The sequence below is a fragment of the Spodoptera frugiperda genome, chromosome 14 (genome assembly GCF_023101765.2).
Source record: "Spodoptera frugiperda isolate SF20-4 chromosome 14, AGI-APGP_CSIRO_Sfru_2.0, whole genome shotgun sequence".
NCBI lineage: Eukaryota > Metazoa > Arthropoda > Insecta > Lepidoptera > Noctuidae > Spodoptera > Spodoptera frugiperda.
The window spans coordinates 7,141,664-7,155,991 of NC_064225.1; the positions used below are offsets into that span (position 1 = coordinate 7,141,664).

The 14,328-nt window shown below is 37.8% G+C and overlaps 1 protein-coding gene across 9 annotated transcripts in view; it reads left to right on the forward strand.

The window, feature by feature from the left end:
- Nucleotides 1–2,283: 2,283 nt before the first annotated feature.
- Nucleotides 2,284–14,328, forward strand: part of LOC118279419 (plectin) — a 66,596-nt gene continuing 54,551 nt past the window's right edge. For 7 of the 9 annotated variants that reach the window (XR_007705934.1, XR_007705935.1, XR_007705936.1 and 4 more), the window contains exon 1: nt 2,538–2,909. Coding sequence is in view for 6 of the 9 variants with exons in the window: in XM_050698319.1 (XP_050554276.1) it covers nt 2,685–2,909 (225 nt within the window). In the remaining 3 variants the exon portion in view is untranslated. Of the gene's footprint in view, nt 2,910–14,328 lie in introns of all 9 variants that reach the window. The other 2 variants (XM_035599115.2, XM_050698321.1) reach the window with 2 other exon arrangements.

Sequence of the window (14,328 nt, forward strand, 5' to 3'; positions counted from 1 at the left end):
CGTTCAGAAATTATAGGTTAGGTTTATGTCAAGTTCTCTAATCAAAAAGTTTCATTAAATTTAAAAGAAAAATAGACATTAATTGATTGATTCGAAACTGAAATCATCGTTTATTCAAAATTGCAAATTTTATTAGTGATTTAAATCTTGTATGATAATTGTATTAAATAAAAATATATTGATCGTCACTCTCATGACTACATTTCTAGACGAAAAATATCTTGAGTCAAAAAGAGGTAAGTTTAAAAACCTACAAGTAGGTATCTCATTGTTTGTATTGAATATTCCTTTATTACTTCAATTGGTGCTCTTACTTGGTTTCTTATTATAATGATATAAAATTCCAAATACTGTTCAAGAAATCAACATTACAGCACATATACCTTTACCTGCTTATTTAGAGTCACGGAGTTTACGAGCTACAGAGCTACTTAGCGGCTACCGCCATTTATCATATTTTCCTTACATTAAATGGTATTAGAACATGGGCGCATGCTTTTACACAATAAATTAAGTACTCTGTAAACAATCGAGGCCGTTCTAAAACGAATTACCTTTACTAATAATTACTCATGTAAAACCAAAATATTCCAAATATTGACTTTCTTTAATTAACAAATCAAAACTAGCTTACCTAACCGTAATTTTATACCGAAATAATCGTAAAAACGTAGACCTATTTATCTCACTACATTGTTACGTACTTATCGTTTTTTTCCATACTGCAAAATCAAGCGAGGTACCAGGATTTCATAAAACGCGAAGAGTGCTGACGCTGAGCAAACCAATAGAGGAGCTATTGCGACGGTGGCGCCTCTAACGACCGCGACCGGCAAACGGCGGTGTAATTTTTTACGAGGCGCGCGCTGTTAGATTCCCTGCTTTTCATTCATCCTGCGCTCGCCTGTAGTGCTGCCTGTTTTGTCGACGGCTCATGGATGTGAAGTGCTAAGACAACACACAATTTTAATGTAGGGAACTCGATTTTTGTCATTATTAAAATTAAATAAAGCCACTATTTTCCGTAATGAAAATGTACCTATAAGACTACCTATTTAGCAAGTAGGTCTATGTGAACAATATTTTACTGATGAATAGGGGAGGTTTGTCATAAATAAAACAATAATTAAGTAACAAAATTGATTTTCATTACCCCAAAACATTTTCATGGTTGAATATTTCAAACAAAGTCAAACTTTAAATCATGTGTAAGTACTAAGTACTAAATAAAATGCATGCCTGTCGAGTTTCTTAGGTACTAGGGTTTGATGAACTTCAATACCTACCTACTTCAAGGTACTTGTATTATGAAATGAACAGGCCGCGGCAACCGCCTCGCTTTCAATTAGATTACTTCAAGAACGTTGACGCTCTACTTACCTACTCAAGTCAATACTAACTTCTTTACAGAAATAAGGAACATCTCATATTATGTCAGTGTCATGCAGTAGATAAAGGGAACATTCCTCCATCGACACAGTTCCCATCACTAGCCTTCTCCCGATCACTACCAGCGCCTCTGACCGACATAAGTCGACCTTAATATAGACAGGGACACAAATACATCGAATGCCCGCATGCGAGCGAGACAAAAAATGTAAGTGGGTCACGGGATGAGAGCCGGCTCCGTGCTACCGCTTTTATTAAGCGCTGAAACGCTGAAAAACACGGCTCCAGGGAAATGGGTGGTTGAAAACAGTGGTCTAAAAATAGATACCAACCTAGGCCCTTCTTTTTGGAAGGGAACTATTATTAATTGAATTTGAAAGTAATCTCAACTTATAGTTAGCCACAATATTAACTTTCGTAGAAGTAGTCGTGGGTGGGTGGATGCTTTATTTATTTCGAGAGGGGAGGTCCCACTGCGAGCAATTAATTTAATGTCCTGTGGAAGATATTACAGGGAATGTCGTAAAATCTCATATCAAACTACGTTAGTCGTTTAACTGAAGATTCTCAATGAAAGTTTCCCATTTCAGGACGTTTCAGTTTTGGGTGTCAATGTGTAGCTGAATGGTAACGGCGATCAATACATCGAGGGCCATTTCAGTAATTGATTAAGCGTGTTACAATCGCAATCAAAACTCAGCTTACTGATCGAAGCAGATCGTATCCGAAAATAGCATATCATGTTAATTAAATTAGAAGCGAGTTTCGCGGCCGCACTGTATCCCGGCGCGCGACAAACACCGACCGGGAATCAATCGGTAGCGCTCCAGCCGCTAAGTTGTGCACAAATCACGCATGCGCAACAGAAGAGCGATCGATGCGGCGGGCGTTCCGTTCAGTGGTCGCGTACCCGTCGCGCAGTCCAGTGCACAATGCGTCCCCACTGACGCGGGAAACGAGTCAAGCTGTATCTCCGCGAGTACGCCGCGGAGGACGACCGGCCGCCGTGCCGGGAGGAGTGGCGCCGGCAGGATTGGGCCGGCGGCGGAGGTGGCGCGCGCGCCCGCCTGCCCCAGGTGGACCGCAGCCCGTCCCGCCGCAGCCCCTACCTGACTCGAGATGACGAGCCCTCGCCGGCGCCCGACGAGCGAGGCCGCTCGGCCTCGGCCGGCGCTCACCACCGCGCGCGTCCTCGTCCACTCCGCTACCAATCGCTCGAGCGCGAGTATGACCGCTCGTACGCTCCGCCGCCGCCCCCCGACGACGACTACTACCGCCGCGAGCAACCGCCCGGTATGTTCCTGGGAGAGCTGCAATCTCAGAATTCCGATCTGCACCGGGAGCTGGGGAACCTTAAGAAAGAACTGGAATTGACCAATCAGAAACTCGGCTCCAGCATGCACAGCATTAAGACCTTCTGGAGCCCTGAACTGAAGAAGGAGCGGGCGTTGAGGAAAGAGGAGAGCGCTAAGTACAGCCTTATAAACGACCAACTAAAACTGCTCAACCAGGAGAACCAGGTTAGTTCATAACTTCGCACCCTATACTTGTGTAGCCTCCATTTCCTCTCGTAATATCCTGAGCAAGCTGTTTTCTATTTCCTTTCTCCACCGAGCTTATCTTCCATTAGTCGATATGTAAATCTAGGTTATCTCTCTGTCACAAAATCTGTCGCGTGATGGATGCTCCTCCTCTCTCTGTTGCTGTCCTTCTCTGTGACTGCCGCCCTTCTCTCTGTAGATGTAGCTCGGATTTACTTGCAGATTCATCCGAAGACTTTGTATTGACACGAGGATTAATAATTATTTAAATGAATATTTAACAAAGGCTAGAATCTCTACCTAAGAAATGATAGCAGTTTATCGTACCTAGGTAATAATTTAAGAAGAAAATATTGCATTTACCAACGGAAGAACGAATCTAACGTTTGACAACATTTTGCCAAAAATTACCCAAATTATTTTTCAAGTTTTAGTATTGTAGGAACAAATGACGGATAACGCCTTAAACTTGACCGATTTTAGGAAAATGAATAAACAATTTTAACCTTAATAACTGTTCGATATTTTATCGGTTAACTATTTGGTTAAAACGATGAACTTCATAATTTTCGTCGATCGAACTCATTAGTTGCAGTCATGTGACAGCAATTCCGTAAGTGCAACTAACGAGTTCTTCCCAATCAAACGACAAGAACAAGAACTCAGTCCCGAATAAAGAAACTTAATATTTTTAGCTTTACTATCTGAGAATGCTAACATACTCTGGAACAAAATAAACACTAATGGTGACTCAGAGCCGGCTCGATACGGATCTTCCGAGCTTTATTGCGTCACACGCACACTCGGAAAAATTCGTCGACTACACATGAAGCTATGCAAAACCAGTATAAACTGACCGTCGAATGTACGGAGAGATTATACAAAGAGAGACCATGATAAACTGGTTATTTATAACTCGATATGAAACCGTGTGTACAATTATTGGTGTAAGAGGTTGGTTTGGGCACTTCGTAATGCAGTGTTCTACTTTCATTCAATCTTTGATTATGATCGTTAAATAATGTTTAGATGCTTCTTCAATGGCTAAATGGAGAACAGGATTTGATATAATAAGTTTAAAATAATAGAGAATTAATATATTTCCAATTTTAGTTTCAATGATAAAATCATTAAAATAATCGATTTCGAGACCAATTCTGAAAGAAATAGGAACATTATCCGTACTTGCGCTTGCGCTGTCGTGATAAAAAACTGACCTTATTAATAAAAAAATTACGTCTAAGACATTTTTCATCCGGTCTTGTAACATAAGTACCAATGTGTCTTTAATATTATGTTGATCTAAGTCATAGTCGTTTTGCATACAATTTTTCTTCAGTTATCATTATAGAATTTTTTTTTGAGGGGGTTAAGTTATCCAGTGACTTTCGAAAATCTTTTTTTTCGGGAATCAAGGAAGTGACACAACTACTATTTAAAAATATATTGCTTTTCGAAGTATTCTCCGCGTAATTTGGCATATTATTCCATACGATGGAACAAATCATTAAAGCAACTATTCCATTTGGAAATTGGGGTCTTCAAAATGGCCGTTTAGTAGGCTTAAACAGATTCAAGCTTTAATAGTTAGCTTCAAGAGGAGTATCTGTTTATTCAAAGAGGATAATTACCTAGCTAGTGTCAGCAATCTAAATCTGTTTTGGCCGCCCACGCAAAACGTAATCTTCTATTTAGTCTACCGTTGATAAAATTAGACAATGTGGCATCTAATGATAGACAGGTATGTAGTTAAATAATTTGCGGTGTATTTTATTGACAGTGCGAAGAGCGTTATACTAGAATTACTTTGTAAAGAAAATATCTGAATATCAGTCTTCAAATCCCTTAGACTCAAAACGCAGGCAAAACACGTGTGACTCCTCTCGTGTTGCAATTGTCGATGGGCGGCGCCGATTGCTTACCATCAGGTGATACGTCTGTTCGATTGTCTATCCCATAAAAAATCACAAACCATCGCATCACCTCTATCACCTCACCTCTGTCATATTTTTTAGACCTTGCCCCACATTTCCGTTTTTCTCCTGTGTCGTGGGTGCATTTACAAATATACAATTTCTCATACACATGACACCCAAACCCGATTGAGAAACTCTTTGTGTGATTTGTGGATCACACAAAGAGTTCGAAAAGCGGGAATCGAACTCGCTACACGTTGCGCGGCAGCCGGATTTTCTCCTGTACCAGCCACCGCACCAACACTGCAATCTGTCCGTGTGGGTGTGTGAATGTTTCTGTTCTTTGAAAAGTACTCATTCTCTGATATTAGATAGCTTTATTTTCATACAAATATCAAGCTGAAGTCGATTTTCACATCCCATTTTCTGTTGGCTCTAAACTCTCACGAATAGCTTTCATTTCGAAACTCCTTGAATTCTTTCTTACTCAGTAGAAGCTCTAACCACTTCTAGAATTATACCCAACTTCTTTCACTTGTGTACCGCTTAGTACAAAGAAAAATGGTGGAACAAAGATTTTCTTTCGTATCTCCAAGTACGTACTTCAGAACGTAATAAAAGCACTTTGTTCAACTACAAAGTTGTGCGCGATGGCGGCGCGGCACCGCCCGTTTGTTTCAATCCAGTTAATTTTCATTTAACTTATTTAAAAGTCTGTCAGTTCTCGTTGATCTGGGTCCCGCAAATAGAATAAAACTATAGATCTATAGAAATAGGTCGCCTGTACCGAGTGCTTTGCTCGAGTTTATGAATACGGTCGATAAATGTGACTGTGCAGGGATGGTTTTGGATTTTTCCGATAGTACTTTTGTACATTGTCTAACTTACTATTGAAACGTAACAAAAGAGAATTCATTAAACATTTGATGGACATATTTAGTACACATAGACTAGGTTTTTAACATTCTTGAGTTTTCTACATAATCAAAATTCCCAACAATTTTTATGTGCTTTCATTGGATTGGGAAGAATTTTCAAGCTCCGGTGTTTTTTGGGAGGGAAATGGGAATTAGGGAGGAAGCTGTCAGAGTCTTATTACTAAAAACCAATCCGTTCCTACTCCCGCTTTTAGAGACTCATTTTATGAAACAAAAATTTTAAAAAAATTACAAACACTGGATCGATCCTATTTTCTCGTGCGATCTGAAATAACTGCCGTTTCAAAAAACCATTTAGAACATGAAATAGATGTGTTCTAGAAGAAGTTTCGATCAGATTATAATCGTAACGGTTCATTTCATATCGGAAATCTTCGATTTGGTTTCGAAACTTAGTTTTCGCAAAACGGAACTCCGGCCGATAAATTGTGGACTTTACTTATTAAGACCTAAAGTATATAACTGTTTGGTAAGTAAAGTTCTAGTACATACGGTAGGTACAATCCACGACAGGCAAATTATTTAAAAACATGACAAATGTCTCTAAAAATGTCAACCTAATTTTAATTTAAGTGTCAGTAAAAATAAGCCCATATCCGTCGTAATTCACACAATGTCGATTGTACTTTCTTTTGAGGAAAGAAAATCTTCCAATGATTTCTCCCGCCTTGGGAGATAAGGTGAGAGGGAGTCTCAGACTCTTACTGACTAAACACCACCCCGTTCCTTCTTCTGCTTTTCGAAGCCACGGTAATACCGTTAGATGGTCCGTAGCTCCGATGTTGATTGTACTTGTGTACTTATCATTGGCACATTAATATTACAGTTATATAGTAAGGAATTTTCAAGCTTATTCTTTAGCACTAGAGAATCGACCCAAGCAAAACGAGAGATTGGGGTAGATTGACATGCAGCTGCCAACGTTAAACGAACAATTTATTCAAGAACTCCATTTCCACGATCACGGAATAATTTTTGCATAAAATATAACAACTTTTCTAGAATATGATGTAGAAAATACACGTCAGTATTTTTTCTAAACACAATCTTCATATTTCTGTCGCTAAAAATAGCTAACGCAAAAAATAACGAATTTTCCTACAGAGACTCTTTTTATAACATTCAGAGAATAAAGATATTTTCTTCTTAAAGGACAAAATGTCCTCACTAAGTACCAACTTGTGTAGGTGTGGAAATATTTTTATAGAACTCATTCATCATTTGTAAACTGCCAGAAAAAATACTTTGTTTTTTCCCCTTCATGAGTTGTCATTCATCTTTATCGATTTGGAGCTTAAATCGAGAAAGATATTCTATTAAAAGAACCTCTTTTTAAAAAAGAGTCTTTAGTTGCCAATTGTAGCCATAAAAACGTTATAAATGCGATAATTCTAGGATTTATGCGATGGTAATAAGTGTCGTCCTTTCGTATTGAAGATCAAGACTCTACTGAGTCAAAAGGCATTTTTTAATCAAATACATTAAAATATTACATAACTAAAATGTTAAATGTTCCATTCCCTTGACCTCTACTTGGCTTGTTAGTTATCCTTAATGTCAGTCTAGTCTAGACAGTACCTAGTGCCAAAACCTAGCCATTGGCACATTGTCAGAGAGGACTTAAATCAGACCAAATTTTTTTGCCGACCCACTTCTCTGTTTGGCAAGAATCCTTGTATTTTATGGGCAACTGGCAGCAACGACCTCTTAAATATAGGGCATACTTTTACCAAGTCCGTCCCTGGCCCAAATCCCAGTGCGTCGCGGTTTTTATGTCAGATTTTATTTAAGTATACATATTAACATATATAAAACATCTTTAAGAGCGATAAATAAATTCAAATGGACATCCTACTTCCTTTGTAGTTCGTAGAAAAGACAGATTTATTTGCTCATGTAGAAAAAACGGGATCAAACTGAAATAACTTATTCTGAAACAGCCATTATACCGCAGTAAAAATCTTCCTCTAATATAATTTTAGCTTTGACCACTAATAAAATAACATTCTAAATGTAGCAATTTTAAAATGAAACACTTATTTTAAAAGGATAAGTGGCGAAATCCGCGCGGTTTACTAATTGAGTGGACTGGGGGCGTGAAGTCGACTCGCGAAAAGGGGTCATTACGAGGCGATCTCATCCACCTGCAATGCAGGAGATCAGGTTCAGCTATTGTCTGATTGCCGACGCTATTGTTATTCAGAGCCCGTACTGCAATACAGCAATTGAATGACTGCTAATTGCAAATTGTATGGACTGATAACTTTATTACATTTTCGTGCTAGCTCCCGGCTTTTCCAATCAGGCGGGTAGAAAATTCAATGTACGGATTTTACGCTAGCATGTTTTAAAAATGTTACTGAAGCTTTTCTATTTTCTCGTGTATTGTGCGCGGATGAAAGGAAATGTCATCGACAAAGCCTGGGACCGGCCTTTGTTTGAGTTTACTTTTTTCGGGGTATTGGTTATTAGTGCAACAGATGACTCTTGAATAGTTTTGGATTCAGACTGGAAATATTGTCGAAAAGGTTTCGTTTTGATTAACGATGAACCCGTTTTTTGATTGCGAAAAATTTTCGATGGTTCTCCACCATCTATTTCCTATTCTGTGGTTTTGGTGTAGTGTCCCATAATCTATCTCTCATTTTGTCTTCATGACTTCGGCGGTCTAGTTTCTATACAAATAGATTATTTCCTCAATAGATACTTCCTTGCCACATAACCGATGAAAACTGATCCAAACTCCTTCCACGGAAGAGTAACATTATCCGCTACGAGTATTTGCCAACGATCTTCAACCGGGACGAGGAAAAAATATTTACCGAACAAATGTAAATAAGAAAAGTCATAGCAAATAAAGATATTCAGGCAAACAAGGCGTAGTTTGCTAGTAACAGAGGAATTGAAGCCTGCAATCACTTTTACGGCAATTTCGAAGTTTGACGCCATTACCGTCAGTTTGGCGCGGGGCCAAGGGCCATAGTTGTCAGGTGCCGTTCACAAACCGCTCTAGTTGCTGTTCACCTGTTGACTGCATTGTTAGCTTGCAAATCTCTAATTAATGATCCTCGTTTATTGTTCTCTCGTCTCATTTGCTTGGAGTATTTCTATGGCTGATTACTTCAGGGATCAACATTCCATGTTACGTTTCACAGAATTGCATGGTAAATAGAAAAAATATGTTGCCTAGTAATTAATGTAGCACCTAAAAAGAAATTAATAACAAAGGCAAACCAAAAGATTTGGTTTTTGAAATACATCTCCGTCTTTTAGTAAATTGATAATTTCTAGACAAAAAACTTGAAGATTTTCCTTGAAAACTAATATCAAATATCTCCATGATCTGAAGTCGTGAGCACAATTGATGGAATCTCTCACAAATCCGTAGCCACAATAATAAATCAATTTATTTAAGTAGTTTTTCATATCTTTTCTATAATTTGTAAAGGATGTCCGTAAGATAAGTCCCGATTCCACAAACTAAATAGATTAATATCTTTTGACAATCTCGGGTACCATTTCCAAGTCCTTTTGTTACCAACTATTATCATTTTCCTCTTACGACTTTCAAAGGGTTACATTGACATTGGCAAGAGTTTCAAATGTGCCTTTTGAGCGTCCTACATCCAATTTTTAACCTTATCCTGAAGAGCAATAGACTTGTTTTACTTTACTTTTGGAATGTAATCATCATAGACCACTACTGGAGTATTTAAGGATCGTCTCCACAGAAGAGAGGCTTGCCGTAATCACGCTTGGCATTGGGATTGGAGACTAAAGAGACTGCTACTGGCCGGCTTTTGTCAAATATGTAGTTCCCCAGTCAATCAAGACAATCGTATTTTACGTGATTTTTGACTTAATTTGCTTAATAACTGCGTTTTGCGTTTTGCATCGGGTTTCCTTCGAGTGGAACTCCTTGCCGGAGTCTGTGTTTCCTATAAAAACTTAGTGTCTTAAAATCCCGAGTGAACAGGTTGGTCATGATAGGTAGACGTGCCCCATCATCGGCCATATCATCGCTCACCACCAGGCAAGATGGTGGCTAAACGCCATCCAAGTGTATAAAAGATCCACTTTATATTGAGAAAACATGCAATTTTATTTATTACCAACGCCACTACGGAACAAGGCACAGCTTAGAACCACGTATAGTGAGTGACATATCTGGGGGCACGGTAGTGCCCCCGCCAAGACGAGCCAAGCGAAGCGCAAGCGCAAGGGCACTACCTACCTTTTCTCGAAGCGCTTCGTCGTATTTTTGAACCTTCATAACTTGAGTTTGGGTTATACCAGATAAACAAAATTTTCAGGATATAATGTCAGTGGTAGACTTAATAAAGCCCTAAAGTTTCAATTGCATAGCTCTTATACTTTAGATTTTATTGATATCTAAAATACCCCGATTTCGTCACTCACTCACTCACTCACTCACTCACTCACTGATGATCAACAAAATTCTTAAGGTACTTCCTGAAGTCCTAGAAAACTGAAATTTGGTATGTAAGCTAGTATTAGTACCCAAACAACAAAAAAATCCTAAAACTTGGAACTTTTACCCCCCAACCCCTTAAACTAGGGGGTGAAAGTTTGTTCGAGACTTCCGCAACTTTTGACGCTAGAGGTCTGAATGCGGCCGCGGAGGGGTTTAATTGTTAGTAGTTTAGTAGGTAAAGGTTTAGATACTAGTGTTTTAATTTTCATTGATAAAAAGTATTAGGATTACGTTTGCAATTTTCTTATAAATTTAGTAGTTTAGTAGGTGAAGGTTTAGTTAGGTACTAGTGTTTTAATTTTCATTGATAAAAAGTATTAGCATTACGTTTGCAATTTTCTCACAAATTTAATTAAGAAATTCAAAGATTGAATAAGTAGGTATTTGCAATTAAGTAGTATAGGTTAGTAGGTATAATATGTTTATAGTTGTTTATGTAGGCACGACTTAGTGAGAATAATTTGATACGTAGGTCATTGTTTAATTTTCATTGTTAATAGGTTTAACTTAAGTAGTTTAGGATTACGTACGGTTTGAATATTGTATAGTAGGTAGAAAATTACGATATTGATAGTTGTTAATCTAGTGTTAAAAATAATTGAAGAAATATACCCCAAAAAAGAAAGAAAAAATGAGCGACAAAAAAATACTTGTATTTGTCGCTCATTTTATCTTTCTATCATAAGCAACCTACAAAAAGAAATGAAATCCCACAAAAACATTTCATGTTAAATGTTGCCAAGACGAGACCATATAGCTCGCACTGTCAAAAAGTAATCAGATCCCGTGTAGAGCCAAGTTTCTAACCCTACATGCCCAGACCTAAATCGATAAGCCCTAATTTCACACTCAAGTTACGGGAAAATTCTACAGCCATAGCTCGTACTGCGTAGTTCGTAGCGCGTAGCAGAGTTTTTACGCTATAATCTCGTAGGCGTGCAAACCTTGGACGTAACTGGCGAGTCGGCCGCACGGACTTTTTGCTATTCGTCATATGGGCTTGAGCTTAAAAATCTATTCAATCTTCTAAACTCTTTCCGTGCGGCCAACTCGCCAGTTACGTCCAAGGTTTGCACGCCTACGAGATTATAGCGTAAAAACTCTGCTACGCGCTACGAACTACGCAGTACGAGCTATGGCTGTAGAATTTCCCCGTAACTTGAGTGTGAAATTAGGGCTTATCGATTTAGGTCTGGGCATGTAGGGTTAGAAACTTGGCTCTACACGGGATCTGATTACTTTTTGACAGTGCGAGCTATTCTATATGGTCTCGTCTTGGCAACATTTAACATGAAATGTTTTTGTGGGATTGGTTTAAAACTTCCAAGTTGAAGGAGTTTGCGAGTTGGCAGCGCCGCGGGCGTCCTCACATAATTCTTTCTAACTTCTTCAAGTGTTTGGTCCAAAGTAGACCACTTTATACTTAGTGCCGCTAGCAACTTGCTTTACCTAGGAGAATACTCTGATTTTTCTTAAAGCACTCTCCATATCTAGATAGAATGTTGCCTCATTTTCTTGCACGGTCTCCATTTATTCAGAAATGTTTTTAGAAAATCGATTTTGGATAGGAATGGTGATGATGCTTAGCATTTGGTAAAAAGAGGAAACCTTTATTTTAAAACCATCTTAACGTGTTAAGATGAAGTCAGTCGTGGCACCGCCTTCAAAAATTAAAAGTGCGAACCTCAATTGTTTTTATCGGTTAATATACACAAAACCTAAGTTTGAAAAATACTATGCTGTGACATCAAAATCTGTTAGGTCAAACGCAAGATCATTGCTCACAAATACACATACATACAAACATACATACAGATCAAACTGACCTCCATTTTTTTGGAGTCGGTTAAAAATATCGAACTACTAAATACCAGTGAACCAGCTTATTAAAACCCAGTAATACAGGCTACAGCATTCCTCATACGAGCCCAGAAATGCCTAGAAAAAGACGAAAAGAATTCACGGAACGTCTTATTAGATGCGTAGTATATGTATATTTGTGAGATATTTTCTCGTGTTCTCCTCATAAACACTCGATGACTTGAGAGTCTCGTATGAAGTGTTTTAGTGTAGGAGTGGTGTGGCAGAACGTGCCAATAGCTCATAATTCTCTGCCTTTCATACGTATACTGTTTTCGTTGGCTTCCAGTGGCGTTGCGTACTTAGGTACGATAATAATTTTAGACATTACTTTATGAGGTTATTCATATTCATGGAGCAGTTTTAATGTTACATGATTAGGTTTATTTGTCGGTTTTGATGTTCTACGATTATCTCGTCTCGTTGAAAAGCACCCATATTGTCACGTCGCGTCGGTTCAGTTTGCGAGATTGCAAATTCCAAGTCGTAATAATTAATCAGAGGTAATTTTTTTGTGATGATTATTGTTTGAGTGTTTGACTGCCAATAGAAAACTGTTGAAGGCAGATGTGCTATGCTACGTTGCTGTGGATGCATAGCTTAGTATGGAAACGGTCACATAGTTGCACAGCTTAGCTATTACATCTTCCTTCCTTATAAAAACAAAAGACATGATAGATATCATGTTAGCCTACTATTCAACATCATCGAATTTAGTTATGAGTTCAACGCCCTCGAAATACTTGGTGCCAATTAAAAAACTGCTTCTATGCAGAAATATTTCATGAGCAAACTTATTGGTAGGCATTAATTAAAATGCTTGTAAAAAGTATGTCATATAAAGCGTGTGTAGTGTTTCTAGGCGATAACAGCAATTGACTGAGGCTTGACCTCCGTGGAGCATTTTTATTCACGTACAAACGAGCGCTGAGGTACAATCGTGAGCGAAAATTTTAACACAAAAAATTGGTAGACAAATTTTTTCAGCGAATCATTTATCATTTTTATTTTACACTTTTCAAGTTGAGTTTCGACTTTTGAGCGTTTTTCAAAACTTGTTTTTTTGTGTATGTACAATTGTACATATACGAGTTACGTGTTGTGTGAGTTTTTTTTTGTAAAGATGGTAGTGTTCATATTAGTGTTGCCTGATTTTAGCTTTTGTTTGTCACAGTCTTATTCTTAAAACACACTTGTTTCACTAGGTATACTGCCACAAAGAAATTACCACTGATCAGTAGGTAAGACATCAGTAGCTCTGATTGGTGGTTTATTCGAGCTGGCCAATCAGAGCGCCGAACGTTTAGTGTCGTGTCTCGTTTCAATTACTTTAAACGTAAAACAAACTCATACTAAGGATACAGACTTCAAAACATAAATTACATGTCTATCAGAAATAACATTAGGTCTTAATGAAATAACTTCAGAAGCAACTTGTTCCTAAGTAATTCTGTTCGAGAAATAAACGAACAAGTTCAGACAAGATACAAGAGTACATGTTCACTGTAGAATTAACATGTTAATGTGGAATCTACGCAGAATCGCCGACGTAGGTAGGTCTGTAACATTTAACGCGAGCGCAAAGTTTTACAGCGGGACGCGGACGGCGCAAAACTTTTATAATTAAACAAATTTTACGAGTTTAAATAACCAAATTGTTACCTACATAGCAAAAATGTATGAAACTGCAACGTTTTGGTTTTAAATTTTAACCTAGATTTTTTGTGTGTTACGTGAAAAATTGGGCTTAAATTCAGTTGGTATAATGAAATATGTGAGTAGTAGTAGTGAATTAAGTACCTAATTAATAGTCCAATAGATGTCACTATATTTAAAGACACTCTCAAGAATGGTTCTGTCGCCATAAATTCTTTGTAAATGATAGAGATAGCACGATATTATACTACAATTTAAAATTGAATAGCAATTTAGTATTCGGACATAAGTCAATTAGCTAGTGATTGTAACATATGATTCCTACTATGAATGAAAATCATCACAGTACATTTTATAAAGTAATCGCTACTTAGAAAATGATATAGAAATTTCTAGGTTTTAAGGTCACGTTTAAATACATACATAGTCTATGTATTACAGGATCGATATTTTGATAAATATAGGTTATTTATTACAGCGTTATAGGAGCTATGGCTTGTTAACAGATTAAATATTAAGATGCCAGACTGTAT